This window comes from Hyperolius riggenbachi, chromosome 1 (genome assembly GCF_040937935.1).
Source record: "Hyperolius riggenbachi isolate aHypRig1 chromosome 1, aHypRig1.pri, whole genome shotgun sequence".
Taxonomy (NCBI): domain Eukaryota; kingdom Metazoa; phylum Chordata; class Amphibia; order Anura; family Hyperoliidae; genus Hyperolius; species Hyperolius riggenbachi.
Genome location: NC_090646.1, coordinates 360,330,436 through 360,346,452, shown reverse-complemented (window position 1 = coordinate 360,346,452; position 16,017 = coordinate 360,330,436). Strand labels below are relative to the sequence as shown.

Here is a 16,017-nt window from a genome sequence, read left to right as displayed (position 1 = left end):
GGCACAGCTACGGACACCTATTGTTGTCCGTTGCTGTGGTAACCAGCTTCAAATCAGGGGTCCTTAGTGAGCAGCGTGGACCTATAGAGCCGTACAGCGCTGTCCTGCGCTGTACGCGTACGGCGGCTGCAGCCTGCAAAGAGCTCGAGTCAGAATTCGGCAGTTACAAGTTAGGATAAACCCATCTGAGCGGACCAGAGGGGGGAGAAATATAACGGCAACATGGAGAGCAGTTACAGTGCCTCCTATCACACAATGGTTTATGCTGAATCGGCGTCAGATAGGTAAATCTTCCCGACCAACATGGAGAGCAGTTACAGTGCCTCCTATCCCACAATGGTTTATGCTGAATCGGCGTCAGATAGGTAAATCTTCCCGATGTGACTCCTTAGCTATATATATGTACTATCAGTGAAAAAAATACTTTTCATCAGCAATAATACTTAGCATTAACATTGCTACACATACAAATCTTCATGTTAACCTCTTGCCGACCGCGTCACGCCAGCAGGCGTGGCCGCGGCGGCAGCCCCAGGACCGCCTAACGCCAATTGGCGTAAAGTCCTGGGGCTCTGTTTTGCAGGAGATCGCGCGCAGGCTGCGCGCGCATCTCCTACTTGGGGGGCGGAGCTCCGCCCCGCCTTCAGTCTCCGAGCGGCTATTGCCGCTCGGGAGACTGTTAGACGGCGAGATCGCCGTCTATTTACTCTGTGCAGCGCTGCGATCAGCAGCAGCGCTGCACTGGGGACAGCCGTGTGACACGGCTGTCCCCATGGGGGACAAGAGAGCGATCGGCTCTCATAGGCAGAAGCCTATGACAGCCGATCGCCGTAATTGGCCGGCTGTGGGGAGGGAGGGAGGGAGCGAGGGAGGGAAGGGATTTAAAGGAAGAGGGTTTTTTTTAAAAAAAACGTCAACACAAATATTTATTAAAAAAAAAATAAACATGGGGGGAGCGATCAGACCCCACCAACAGAGAGCTCTGTTGGTGGGGAGAAAAGGGGGGGGGGAATCACTCGTGTGCTATGTTGTGCGGCCCTGCAGCTTGGCCTTAAAGCTGCAGTGGCCTTTTAAACTAAAAATTGCCTGGTCACTAGGGGGGTTTAGCCCTGCAGTCCTCAAGAGGTTAAAGGGACTTAAAATGAAGAATTTAGCCATAGTGCCCCTTTAACCACTTGAGGACCGTGGGCTTTACACCCCCTAAGGACCAGGCACTTTTTTTCCATTCAGACCACTGCAGCTTTCACGGTTTATTGCTCGCTCATACAACCTACCACCTCAATGAATTTTGGCTCCTTTTCTTGTCACTAATAAAGCTTTCTTTTGGTGCTATTTGATTGCTGCTGCGATTTTTACTTTTTATTATATTCATCCAAAAAGACATGAATTTTGGCAAAAAAATGATTTTTTTAACTTTCTGTGCTGACATTTTTCAAATAAAGTAAAATTTCTGTATACATGCAGCGCGAAAAATGTGGACAAACATGTTTTTGATAACAAAAAAACCATTCAGCGTATATTTATTGGTTTGGGTAAAAGTTATAGCGTTTACAAACTATGGTGCAAAAAGTGAATTTTCCCATTTTCAAGCATCTATGACTTTTCTGACCCCCTGTCATGTTTCATGAGGGGCTAGAATTCCAAGATAGTATAAATACCCCCCAAATGACCCCATTTTGGAAAGAAGACATCCCAAAGTATTCACTGAGAGGCATAGTGAGTTCATAGAAGATATTATTTTTTGTCACAAGTAAGCGGAAAATGACACTTTGTGACAAAAAAAAAGTTTCCATTTCTTCTAACTTGCGACAAAAAAAAAAAAATGAAATCTGCCACGGACTCACCATGCCCCTCTCTGAATACCTTGAAGTGTCTACTTTCCAAAATGGGGTCATTTGTGGGGTGTGTTTACTGTCCTCGCATTTTGGGGGGTGCTAATTTGTAAGCACCCCTGTAAAGCCGAAAGGTGCTCATTGGACTTTGGGCCCCTTAGCGCAGTTAGGCTGCAAAAAAGTGCCACACATGTTACATAGTTACATAGTTATTTTGGTTGAAAAAAGACATACGTCCATCGAGTTCAACCAGTACAAAGTACATCTCCAGCCCGTCCCCCACATACCCCTGTTGATCCAGAGGAAGGCGAAAAAACCCCCACAAGGCATGGTCCAATTAGCCCCAAAAGGGAAAAATCAGATAAAATCCCTGATTTTTGCTGTATTGCCGTACTCAGTAGAAGTAGTATAATGTGTTTTGGGGTGTATTTTTACACATACCGATGCTGGGTGGGAGAAATATCTCTGTAAATGACAATTTTTTCATTTTTTTTTACACACAATTGTCCATTTACAGAGAGATTTCTCCCACTCAGCATGGGTATGTGTAAAAATACACCCCAAAACACATTATACTACTTCTCCTGAGTACAGCGATACCACATGTGTGGCACTTTTTTGCACCCTAAATGCGCTAAGGGGCCCAAAGTCCAATGAGTACCTTTAGGATTTCACAGGTCATTTTGATACATTTGGTTTCAAGACTACTCCTCACGGTTTAGGGCCCCTAAAATGCCAGGACAGTATAGGAACCCCACAAATGACCCCATTTTAGAAAGAAGACACCCCAAGGTATTCCGTTAGGAGTATGGTGAGTTCATAGAAGATTTTATTTTTTGTCACAAGTTAGCGGAAAATGACACTTTGTGAAAAAACCCAATAAAAATCAATTTCCGCTAACTTGTGACAAAAAATAAAATCTTCTATGAACTCACCGTACTACTAACAGAATACCTTGGGGTGTCTTCTTTCTAAAATTGAGTCATTTGTGGGGTTCCTATACTGTCCTGGCATTTTAGGGGCCCTAAACCGTGAGGAGTAGTCTTGAAACCAAATGTCGCAAAATGACCTGTGAAATCCTAAAGGTACTCATTGGACTTTGGGCCCCTTAGCGCAGTTAGGGTGCAAAAAAGTGCCACACATGTGGTATCGCCGTACTTGGGAGAAGTAGTACAATGTGTTTTGGGGTGTATTTTTACACATACCCATGCTGGGGGGGAGAAATACCTCTGTAAATGGACAATTGTGTGTAAACAAAATCAAAAGATTGTCATTTACAGAGGTATTTCTCCCACCCAGCATGGGTATGTGTAAAAATACACCCCAAAACACATTATACTACTTCTCCCGAGTACGGCGATACCACATGTGTGGCACTTTTTTGCACCCTAACTGCGCTAAGGGGTCCAAAGTCCAATGAGTACCTTTAGGATTTCACAGGTCATTTTTGTTTCAAGACTACTCCTCACGGTTTAGGGCCCCTAAAATGCCAGGGCAGTATAGGAACCCCACTAATGACCCCATTTTAGAAAGAAGACACCCCAAGGTATTCCGTTAGGAGTATGGTGGGTTCATAGAAGTTTTTATTTTTTTGTCACAAGTTAGCGGAAATTGATTTTAATTGTTTTTTTTCACAAAGTGTCATTTTCCGCTAACTTGTGACAAAAAATAAAATCTTCTACGAACTCACCATACTCCTAACGGAATACCTTTGGGTGTCTTCTTTCTAGAATGGGGTCATTTGTGGGGTTCCTATACTGCCCTGGCATTTTAGGGGCCCTAAACCGTGAGGAGTAGTCTTGAAACCAAATGTCGCAAAATGACCTGTGAAATCCTAAAGGTACTCATTGGACTTTGGGCCCCTTAGCGTACTTAGGGTGTAAAAAAGTGCCACACATGTGGTACCACCGTACTCAGGAGAAGTAGTATAATGTGTTTTGGGGTGTATTTTTACACATACCCATGCTGGGTGGGAGAAATATCTCTGTAGATGACAATTGTTTGATTTTGTTTACACACAATTGTCCATTTACAGAGAGATTTCTCCCACCCAGCATGGGTATGTGTAAAAATACACCCCAAAACACATTATACTACTTCTCCTGAGTACGGCGGTACCACATGTGTGACACTTTTTTGCAGCCTAGGTGCGCTAAAGGGGCCCAACGTCCTATTCACAGGTCATTTTGAGGCATTTGTTTTCTAGACTACTCCTCGCGGTTTAGGGCCCCTAAAATGCAAGGGCAGTATAGGAACCCCACAAGTGACCCCATTTTAGAAAGAAGACACCCCAAGGTATTCCGTTAGGTGTATGGCGAGTTCATAGAAGATTTTATTTTTTGTCACAAGTTAGTGAAAAATGATACTTTGTGAAAAAAAAACAATAAAAATCAATTTCCGCTAACTTTTGACAAAAAATGAAATCTTCTATGAACTCGTCATACACCTAACAGAATACCTTGGGGTGTCTTTTTTTCTAAAATGGGGTCACTTGTGGGGTTCCTATACCGCCCTGGCATTTTACGGGCCCAAAACCGTGAGTAGTCTGGAAACCAAATGTCTCAAAATGACTGTTCAGGGGTATAAGCATCTGCAAATTTTGATGACAGGGGGTCTATGAGGGGGCGAATTTTGTAGAACCGGTCATAAGCAGGGTGGCCTTTTAGATGACAGGTTGTATTGGGCCTGATCTGATGGATAGGAGTGCTAGGGGGGTGACAGGAGGTGATTGATGGGTGTCTCAGGGGGTGGTTAGAGGGGAAAATAGATGCAATCAATGCACTGGGGAGGTGATCGGAAGGGGGTCTGAGGGGGATCTGAGGGTTTGGCCGAGTGATCAGGAGCCCACACGGGGCAAATTAGGGCCTGATCTGATGGGTAGGTGTGCTAGGGGGTGACAGGAGGTGATTGATGGGTGTCTCAAGGTGTGATTAGAGGGGAGAATAGATGCAAGCAATGCACTGGCGAGGTGATCAGGGCTGGGGTCTGAGGGCGTTCTGAGGGTGTGGGCGGGTGATTGAGTGCCCTAGGGGCAGATAGGGATCTAATCTGATAGGTAGCAGTGACAGGGGGTGATTGATGGGTAATTAGTGGGTGTTTAGGGTAGAGAACAGATGTAAACACTGCACTTGGGAGGTGATCGGACGTCGGATCTGCGGGCGATCTATTGGTGTGGGTGGGTGATCAGATTGCCCGCAAGGGGCAGGTTAGGGGCTGATTGATGGGTGGCAATGACAGGGGGTGATTGATGGGTGATTGACAGGTGATTGACAGGTAATCAGTGGGTTATTACAGGGGAGAACAGATGTAAATATTGCACTGGCGAATTGATAAGGGGGGGGTCTGAGGGCAATCTGAGCGTGTAGGCGGGTGATTGGGTGCCCGCAAGGGGCAGATTAGGGTCTGATCTGATGGGTAACAGTGACAGATGGTGATAGGGGGTGATTGATGGGTAATTAGTGGGTGTTTAGGGTAGAGAATAGATGTAAACACTGCACTTGGGAGGTGATCGGACGTCGGATCTGCGGGCGATCTATTGGTGTGGGTGGGTGATCAGATTGCCCGCAAGGGGCAGGTTAGGGGCTGATTGATGGGTGGCAGTGACAGGGGGTAATTGATGGGTGGCAGTGACAGGGGGTGATTGATGGGTGATTGACAGGTGATCAGTGGGTTATTACAGGGAAGAACAGATGTAAGTAATGCGCTGGCGAATTGATAAGGGGGGTCTGAGGGCAATCTGAGCGTGTGGGCAGGTGATTGGGTGCCCGCAAGGGGCAGATTAGGGTCTAATCTGATGGGTAACAGTGACAGGTGGTGATAGGGGGTGATTGATGGGTAATTAGTGGGTGTTTAGGGTAGAGAATAGATGTAAACACTGCACTTGGGAGGTGATCTGACGTCGGATCTGCGGGCAATCTATTGGTGTGGGTGGGTGATCAGATTGCCCGCAAGGGGCAGGTTAGGGGCTGATTGATGGGTGGCAGTGACAGGGGGTGATTGATGGGTGGCAGCGACAGGGGGTGATTGATGGGTGATTGACAGGTGATTGACAGGTGATCAGTGGGTTATTACAGGGAAGGACAGATGGAAATAATGCCCTGGCGAATTGATAAGGGGGGGGTCTGAGGGCAATCTGAGCGTGTAGGCGGGTGATTGGGTGCCCGCAAGGGGCAGATTAGGGTCTGATCTGATGGGTAACAGTGACAGATGGTGATAGGGGGTGATTGATGGGTGATTGATGGGTAATTAGTGGGTGTTTAGAGGAGAGAATAGATGTAAGCACTGCGCTTGGGTGGTGATATGATGTCGGATCTGCGGGCGATCTATTGGTGTGGGTGGGTGATCAGATTGCCCGCAAGGGGCAGGTTAGGGGCTGATTGATGGGTGGCAGTGACAGGGGGTGATTGATGGGTGGCAGTGACAGGGGGTGATTGATGGGTGATTGACAGGTGATTGACCGGTGATCAGTGGGTTATTACAGGGAAGGACAGATGTAAATAATGCCCTGGCGAATTGATAAGGGGGGGTCTGAGGGCAATCTGAGCGTGTAGGCGGGTGATTGGGTGCCCGCAAGGGGTAGATTAGGGTCTGATCTGATGGGTAACAGTGACAGGTGGTGATAGGGGGTGATTGATGGGTGATTGATGGGTAATTAGTGGGTGTTTAGAGGAGAGAATAGATGTAAACACTGCGCTTGGGTGGTGATCTGATGTCGGATCTGCGGGCGATCTATTGGTGTGGGTGGGTGATCAGATTGCCCGCAAGGGGCAGGTTAGGGGCTGATTGATGGGTGGCAGTGACAGGGGGTGATTGATGGGTGATTGACAGGTGATTGACAGGTGATCAGGGGGGATAGATGCATACAGTACATGGGGTGGGGGGGGGGTCTGGGGGGGGGTCTGCGGGGAATCTGAGGGGTGGGGGGTGATCAGGAGGGAGCAGGGGCAGGGGGGGATAAAAAAAAAATAGCGTTGACAGATAGTGACAGGGAGTGATTGATGGGTGATTAGGGGGGTGATTGGGTGTAAACATGGGTCTGGGGGGTGGGCAGGGGGGGGGGTCTGAGGGGTGCTGTGGGCGATCAGGGGGCAGGGGGGGGAAATCAGTGTGCTTGGTGCAGACTAGGGTGGCTGCAGCCTGCCCTGGTGGTCCCTCGGACACTGGGACCACCAGGGCAGGAGGCAGCCTGTATAATACACTTTGTAAACATTACAAAGTGTATTATACACTTTGTATGCGGCGATCGTCGGGTTAACATCCCGCCGGCGCTTCCGTATGGCCGGCGGGATGTTGCGCCGGGTGAGCGGAGCCAGGCAGCGGCGGAGGATCGCGTCACGGATGACGCGATCGCTCCGCCCATGCCCCTAGAAGGACCGCCGCCATTTGTCAATACGGCGGTCCTTGCGGGGTCCACTTCCCGGCCGCCAATTGTCAATACGGCGGTCGGGAAGTGGTTAAGATAATGGAGGCATGGATCCTGAGGGGTTATTGCACGCTGGAAGACTTGTGACTCAGTTCCCGCACAGCTGTCTTTCCTCTCTGCATGCCACATGACTCTTCACACAGCTGTTCTTCTCGGCCACCACCAACTAGGATCCAAACCTTTTTTTTGGGGGGTGGAAACATTTTATGCAGGTAAATCCTGAATTTTTCAGGGTTGTAACAAAACCTAAATTTTCAGGCATGCGTACATGCCAAATTTTTCTGACCTCTGGTGCTACACAGTGGCTGCAACTAAATAAATAAAGAAAGCATGTACATGTTAATTCCCCTTCATGATCATTACCTTGTCGTGATGAAGGGGCTTGCGTATCTCAATGAAGCAATTACCTATATTAGTGTATTGGCACACCCAAGATGATAAGGTCGTTGCTTCATTGTGGACAGACTAAATTTGATTTACTAGATAAGTTTTGGCAAAAACATTTTTTTTATGGTCACCTCAGGTGATCAATAAAGCCTAGTAGGCCAACACTGGCCCCACATTGCAGAATCAGTGTTTTTCAGTCACTTTACAGTCATTGAACTACCTCAGCCCGACCATAGGGGCTGGAAAACTGCCATCCCCAGCACTCCCGCGAACATGCGCACAAGCATGGTAACCACTACACAGCACCATACAGAGATTTGAGGACTAACATTTAGAGGACTAAAGGTGCGTACACACGCACTACGGCCACCAATGACGGGTCCGTCAGACCCTCCCGCTAGGTGGACTTTCAGGCGACAGTAGCGCGTGTGTACGTGCTGTCGGCAGACTAATAAGGCTGTTTCTGAACGATCCGCTGAGTGAATCGCTCAGAAACAGCCTTATCGGTCTGCCAACAGCACGTACACACGCGCTACTGTCGCCTGAAAGTCCGCCCAGCGGGAGGGTCTGACGGACCCGTTGTTGGCGGCCTTAGTGCGTGTGTACGCACCTTATGGCCCGGTTCACATGAGCGTTTTTTACTGTACAAACGGAACGGATGTGATTGGATCCAATGTTAACCTAAGGACCCATTCACATGCATCCGTTGGTATGGATACGTTCCGTACGTTCCGATCCCCGGACCTAAAAATTACCGCAGGCCCTAATTTTCCGGACCGTTCTGCTTAGTTGAACGGATCCGGACAAAAATGCTGCAGCATTGGGGGCAATAGGAAACGGAACGTTTCTTCACACTAGTGAAGGATGGGGGCATGGGCCGATGCGAATCTAGCGATTCGGGGGCATGGGCCGATGCGAATCTAGCGACGGGAGGGTGAGGGGAGGATGCAGTAGCCGGGCGGGTGTGCTAAGGAGGGTTTATACATACCTAATCTTCCGTAGCAGCCGATGGTAGAGGCTTCCGTCTTCTACCGCCTCATGTGACTTCATGATGCGTCATGTGACTAGTCACAGGACACGCTGTGTAGTTACAGCGGAAGAAGAGGAACCCTCTACCGCTGGCTGCTGCAGAAGATTAGGTATGTATATGCTGAGTGAAAACGGATCCGATCAATCATTGATCAGATCCGTTTTCATATGTGAACCGAGCCACGGACTGAGCCATCCGGATCCGGTGAAGCGGAGACCGGATCCGCTCACCGGATCCTTTTGGCTCGTTTTGCAGATGTGAACCGGGCCTAACATTTATGTCCTGAGGATAATAAACTATTAAAAACTATGCTCTTCACTGTTGTTTGTAGTGCGTTAAATGGGGAGTTTGGTCTGTCAGTGTGAAGTAAGCCTAACCCTTAAGGCTCATACACACATCGGATTTTCACAAACGACCCGTCGTTTGGACGTCCAAACGACCGGTCTTTTGGACGTCAAATCGGGCGTGTGTACAGTCTGTCGTTCAGCTGATAAGACTGGACTTGAGCGATCCGCCAAGCGGATAACTCAAGTCCAGTCTTATCAGCTGAATGACAGACTGTACACGCGCCTGATTTGACATCCAAACGACCGGTCATTTATACGTCCAAACGACGGGTCGTTTGCGAAAATCCGACGTGTGTATGTACCTTACACTACCTGATCAACATGTAGATACACACGTCGCACAGTTTAAATATTTATATGCAAACCTGTACCATCCATCATGTGCAGAGCCAAGTCACCGCATCCCTTGTCAGTGTCACCATGTCTGCAACAATTATTTAAAAAAAAAAAAAGATTTTTCTTGTATGTAAAATGTATATACCATGACAACATAATTCTGGCCTTTACTACAGTGGTTGCAACAAACTAATTTTTTTTCTAAATAAAATAAATTGTTGTATGTGTAAACTTGCACCATGTGGAGAGCCAAGTCACCGCATCATCTTGTCAGATGCCACAAACATTAAAAAAAAATATACTTTTTTGTATGTACAATGTATATGGCACGACATTGTTCTGGCCTCTGCTACAGTAGCTACAAAAATACAATTTTTTCCAAAATAAAATAACTTTATGTGAACATGCACCATCATGTGCAGAGTGAAGTCACTGCATCTCTTGTCAGTGTCACCAGCGCTGCAACAAACATTTAAAAAGAAAACAACAATCATTTTGAGTATGTAAAATGTATATGCCATGACAACATTGTTTTGGCCTCTGCTGCAGACCTTCATACACGGTCACGGGGTGCCTTGCTGAGATTCAGCGGTGAAACAACATGCCAGTGAGGTGCTTAATTTGCACCAACCAGACTCGCTGGAATTCCATGCTCATGTTTGAACAAGAACAAGTTTGCATACGGGTTCGCAAACCGAAAATTTCATGTTCGTCACTAAACATAAAGAGAATTAAAATGCACTGCTGCAAATTATTACGCACAACAGAGTTTTAAAACATTTCATAGGCTGTAAAGTACTGAAAATGGTCATTTGTTGATTTTGCAGCATTAGGAGGTCATATTTTTTATAATCAAAAGCTATTTCAATCAAAAACAACTTAACAGGTCAAGTTATGTATTAACATAAGACCCCTTATTTGATAGCAGCTTCAGAATTCTTGCATACATTGAACTTGCAAGTTTTTTGGGAGTATCTATTTGAATTTCTTTGCAAGATTTCAGAATAGCCTCTCAGAGCTGCTGTTTGGATGTAAACTGCCTCCCACCCTCATATATCTTTTGCTTCAGGATGCGCCAAAGGTTATCAGTATGATAGAGGTTAGGGGAGGATGAGGGCCATACTTTGAGTGTAAAACCTCGCCACATATGGCGGCAGAACGCAGAGACCTATGTTGAGGCGCAAGCCTCTGGGTCTCGGCTAAGCTGTGATGTCACTGGAGCACATGGCACTCCTTCCCTATTGGCCAAGTGGTGGACACGTCCTCTGAACGTGCTCTGCCACTGTAAACAATAGCAGCATGCATACTGGCGTGTCAGCTGACTTGCTGACACGCCGCAGAGTGATTGGGGGGTTTTGGATTCTGTTACTTTTGATTGGTTAGTTCTAGTATAAGAGTAAGGCGAACGCCCTCAGTCTTTGCCTGTGATAGCCTATGCTGGGCTTGTAGCTGAGATTGCGCTCACACCAAGTGCCTTGTCTTGCTGCAGATTTGTCTGTCTCTTGACCAAGCTCCTTGCAGATTGGATCACCTGTTGCCGACCCGGATTGTACCTGACTACGTTTTGTAATAGATTGCGGAAAAGCCGCCGCGCGGACTGGCAGCGAGGCGGCTGGTTCCGCATCCAGCTCAGCGGTTTACACGCGGCGGCGTGTGTCTGATGTGGCTGAGCCTTCTAGTGCACACAGATTAAGGAATACGCGCGCGTGCGCGGAGAGGCAGAACCTTTATGACAAACGTAGAGGGGTCAGCTGACCAGGTGGGTCAGCTGATCTCAGAGCGGGCGGCTATTGGTTGATCAGCGATGGGTGGCTCCGGGGAGCGCCGCTCTATATATAATTATTGCTGGTCAGTCTCAAGTTGTCTGCCGTTGTGAACACTTACGTGGAAGCACTCAGACCATAGTCAGATCCCACAGTGTGTTAGAACCAGGAGGACCTGGGAATTCACACTGAGCCAGAATTACTACTGTGTTACTATTGTGTATACGTCAGACTAGTTCCAGGGTGTTAAGACCACGGACCTCACACCAAAAACTAGGGATACTGTGTTACCATCGTGTTATACTTCAGACTAGTTCCAGGGTGTTGAGACCACGGACCTCACACCCAAGACTAGGGATACTGTGTTACCATCGTGTTATACTTCAGACTAGTTCCAGGGTGTTGAGACCACGGACCTCACACCCAAGACTAGGGATACTGTGTCACCATTGTATTATACTTCAGACTAGTTCCAGGGTGTTGAGACCACGGACCTCACACCCAAGACTAGGGATACTGTGTATACTTCAGACTAGTTCCAGGGTGTTGAGACCACGGACCTCACACCCCAGACTAGGCATTGTTTGATATCTGTTATGACCTATTGCATCGCTGACTATCCTTCTGTTTTCTGATTCGGTACTTACGCATATCTGATTACCTGTTGCCAACACCTGCATGTTCCTGGTTACCAAATCAGCCTCCTGTCTCTGTACCTTATCTGCCCATGTGTTGCCGACCTAGCCTGCCCGACCTTGCGAGCTATCTCTCTCCCTTGAGAGATTAGTCTCTACTCCTGCTTGTGACGCCCACCTTCTAGGTGTCACTCAGCCACAGGGCCTTCCTGCTACTCAGCCTGGGGCTCCACCCCTTTAGAAGTCTCAGGCTGTTGGAAGGTCTTCACACTTCCCGGAGGGAGGTATTTCTCATACGGCCAAAGACCACCTGCTCCTCGGGTGGTCCCACTCAAAGTTATTACTGTTGCACCAAACACTCACACTATAGAGGTGTCCAGAGGTTAGTTATACTTGTATTATTGGTGATTCTGCAGATCATTAATAATCAGGTATATATCTGTATTCTTGGTGATACTGCAGATCACCAATAATCAGATTCTCTCTGTGTGCTGACACCGATCGTTACACGTTTCTTCTGAAAACCTGTTATCGACCCAGCTTGTACCTGACCTTGCTTCTACTGGATTTCCTGCTGCCAAACTCGGATTGGTAAAGGACCTTGCATGAATGCTGCCTGCCCTGATCCGGGCCTGATTTGATTACGCATCTGTATTGTGATTTCACAGTCATCTGGATTGCCTCAGCCCTTAGGCCTCAGGTGACTATTCAAGTATACTGTGTTTGCATTACTTTGCTGTGTTTGGTGAATGCTATTTGGCCAGGTTGTATGCTACATCTACCTGCAGAGTTTTGTTATTAGGCAGGAGTTTGCTCCGGTGTTAGGGCTGGGTTATAGGTCAGTCATATTAGCATACAGTCTGACCTAGAGCAAGTAACCAGACAAGCCTGACAATGAGTTTATCTCCTTTTATGCTCACAGCAGCCTATGGTGCAGAGGCATTACTTGCAGCGTGAGCTGGTGCATTGTCATGCATGAAGATGATTTGGTCACCGAAATACGGATTCTTCTTTAACTACCATGGATGAAAGTGGACAGTCAGAAACTCTGCTTACTTTTCAGAAATCATTTTCACACCTTCAGGGACCCTAAAGGGGCTTACTAGCTCTCTCCCCATGATTCCGACCTAAACCATGACTGATGTCCCAGTTTTACTGTGACATGATGGCCGCCCAACAACCATCCACCACTCCATCCATCTTGATCATCTAGGGTTGCACTGCACTCAGTATTGGTTTATGGAAAGGCTAAATATAAGGTTTACGCATAACTGCATTCCTCTGGAGGATCCTGCACCTTGATGTTCACAGGACTCCAGAGACATCAACTGCTTTGTTATGGCATTTTAGCAGCTGCTCTCTTAATCCAATGTATTTTGTTTGGCAGTCACCATCTGTGAGTTTAATAGAAAAACAAAACATTTAATCTTTATGACAATTACCGTATTTTCCGGAATATAAGACGCACCTTTTCTTCCCCAAAACTGGGGTGGAAAAGTCAGTGCGTCTTATATTCCAAATAGTACAAAAAGATTACTGTGTGTGTCCAATACCTTTAACGGCAGCTGAGCCGCTGCAGGTCCACCCCACTTCCTGCACACGAGAAGCACGCTGGGGACATCAGGGCTTGCTGTTCGGCATGATTGGAGGACTGGAGGGTGCATTCAGCTGGCGCAGCACATTACCAGAAGTACCGTACTGAGGGGGAAGTGAAAAGATCCATGCTGGATGAAGACACGCTCGTATCACTTTTCTAGAGTGGAAACTGACAGCCAAAGCTGCGGAGTGTTGAAAATGCAGACACTCCCTGCACATTCTAGCGAAAGGGGCTTCTCTAGCTAGCCTTACGCTAAAGTCAGAGGTCAGGTCACATGATCGGAGCCTTTCCGGAGTTCCGATGTTGTAAGTTATGTGCTGTCTGCAGAGCGATGTTTAGAAGTGATTTATGGAAATGTTTATGTGGAGGTCTGCAGCTGCTGCAGGATTAGAGATGGTTATGTGCTCCTGGGTGAGGTGCTCTTAGGTGAAGGTGAAAGGAAAAGCCTGCATGTTTAATACAGCAACTGTGTGTTTGCATCATTTTGTAAAAACTCTCTCTACAATAGCTGCTGATGCTGAATCATGTCCCTTATCCAGCTGTAGAGTTGGGAATTGTTCTGGATATCTAGGGGCATTTCCACTTTTTGCTGATCTGTTGCCCAGTCTATAGCAAAGCATGCCAGCAGGCATTTGAACTACATATCCCAGGATGCTCTGGGTATTCCTAGAGATGTACAAGGGATTGGCTGCCTCTAAGCTGTAGCACAAACTGGTAATTGTTGTGTTTCCAGAGAGAGGGGGGATTATTTTAACTAGAGAAGCTCCATAAGACACCCTCGCACTATGGATGCACCAGGTTTAGTATTTTATTTTTTCCCTGATTTTTGCTCTCTAAAATTAGCTGCGTCTTATAGTCCGGAGCATCTTATATGCCGTAAAATACGGTAAATACAATTTGCATATTTTTTTGTACTTTATTTACATATATTTGCATGTACGCCTCAGTGGTAAGAGGCAAGGCAGCTGAGTCTGGGTCCAGACTGATGCAAGTAGGTGACATAGAGGCTGTAAGACTGGAGGGGGAAGCTGCTCTTTGATGCTATAGATCTCATCTTTCTCTCTGGTGCTGGAGATACAAGTGTCATCTGGCTCTCTGTATTGTCCTTGATTACAGGAGGCCATAGTTCCACATGAGCCAACCAGCAGCGCCAATGAGGACAGTTACTCCAAGGCATACACCCAGTTTACACCAGAACTTGCACATTCGGCGTTCACGTCTGCTGTTGTTACTGGGATCTGTAGGGGTAGAGAGGAAAGTAGAATTAGTGAAACAAAGTTCTAAGCCAGCACTGTTTTTTTGCCCACTGGAAACCTTTGGAAGATTCAGGTCCTGAGAATACTGCATAAAATTACCAATTTTTCCGGCGTATAAGACGACTGGGCGTATTAGACAACCCCCCAACTTTTCCAGTTAAAATATAGAGTTTGGGATATACACGTATAAGACCTCTCTTCCAATGCACAGCAAATAAAAAAAACAAAACAAAACATTGTTTACTGGTCCTATGTATGAACAGCTACTGGTGCTGTACTGTATGTAGTACACAGTATATAACAGTATACAGGTGATTGACTGGTTAGATTGGTCAACTCTCCCTCTCTCTAAGCAGATTGGTCAGCTCTACCTGTCTCCAAGCGGATTTGTCAGCTCTCCCTGTTTATCAGAGCGGTATGGAAGAATAGATTGCACTGTGCCCATAAAACATCGGTCTGGCCCGCCTTTGTATTCTATTTACCTCCTTCTCTGCCTCTCAGATCTCGCACATGTGGTAACAGGATAGGGCGGGCCAGATGGGTGGAAGAGGTGTGTTTTATGGGTACAGCGTGATCTCTTTCTTCCATACCCCTGGGCTTCTCAGACCTTGCAGCATGAGTGATGAGCTCCCACAGCATATGCGGTGACCGCAAAATATCCAGCACCCGGTAATTAAGCATCAGCATCGAGTTACAGCAACGCGTATCACCCGGCATTAATGACACCCTGTCTATAAAACGACCCCCAGCTTTTCAGAAGATTTTCAAGGGTTAAAAAGTAGTCTTATACACCAGAATATAGAGTACATTACACACACTATAAAACATATATATTTATTTGGTGCATTTATTATTATAACCTACTATTCAGCAATCATGAAACCCCTGAATGAGAGATGTAGCATCCACAAGACCCAAAATGACAACTGTAGCAACCATTAGCCATCCAATGACAAATGCAGTTGCAGAATAACAACTGCAGACATCAATTTCCCTGTATAAAAGTGGGTACTTTATGTTCCATATATTATAAGTGTGCTCCTACCCCCATAAACACAGGTGTTTAGTAGTGTTTGCAACTGTAAAAAACAAAACACCATGATCACCACTTCCTCCAGTCTGTCACAAACTTCCTTCCTTAAACTCTTTCACTGAGTCGCAGGGGCATAACTACAGGGGAGCAGCCCTTGTGACCGAGAACTGCAAGGGGGTCTCAAATACTACTTTACTCCCTTCGATAAAAGGGTCCATCCTTCAGATCAGGTGTTTTTGTGGCTATACTTATCATAGGTGTTAATATTATGATGTCCACACTTTTTTATGGCTCTTTCAAGATGGGCTCCCTGGCTGTGAGAGTCACTAGTGGTAGGCAAAGAAACAGTGTAAACATTGGGGGGGGCCTTCAAAGTTAT

At 46.7% G+C, this 16,017-nt stretch overlaps 1 protein-coding gene across 5 annotated transcripts in view; it reads right to left on the bottom strand.

Moving 5' to 3' along the window:
* Nucleotides 1–14,251: 14,251 nt before the first annotated feature.
* The window catches only part of LOC137550832 (uncharacterized), a 154,151-nt gene continuing 152,385 nt past the window's right edge, over nt 14,252–16,017 (bottom strand). For all 5 annotated transcript variants that reach the window (XM_068271300.1, XM_068271295.1, XM_068271296.1 and 2 more), the window contains exon 7: nt 14,252–14,587. In XM_068271300.1, coding sequence (XP_068127401.1) covers nt 14,460–14,587 — 128 coding nt within the window. In that variant the 3' untranslated portion in view covers nt 14,252–14,459. The remainder of the gene's footprint in view (nt 14,588–16,017) is intronic.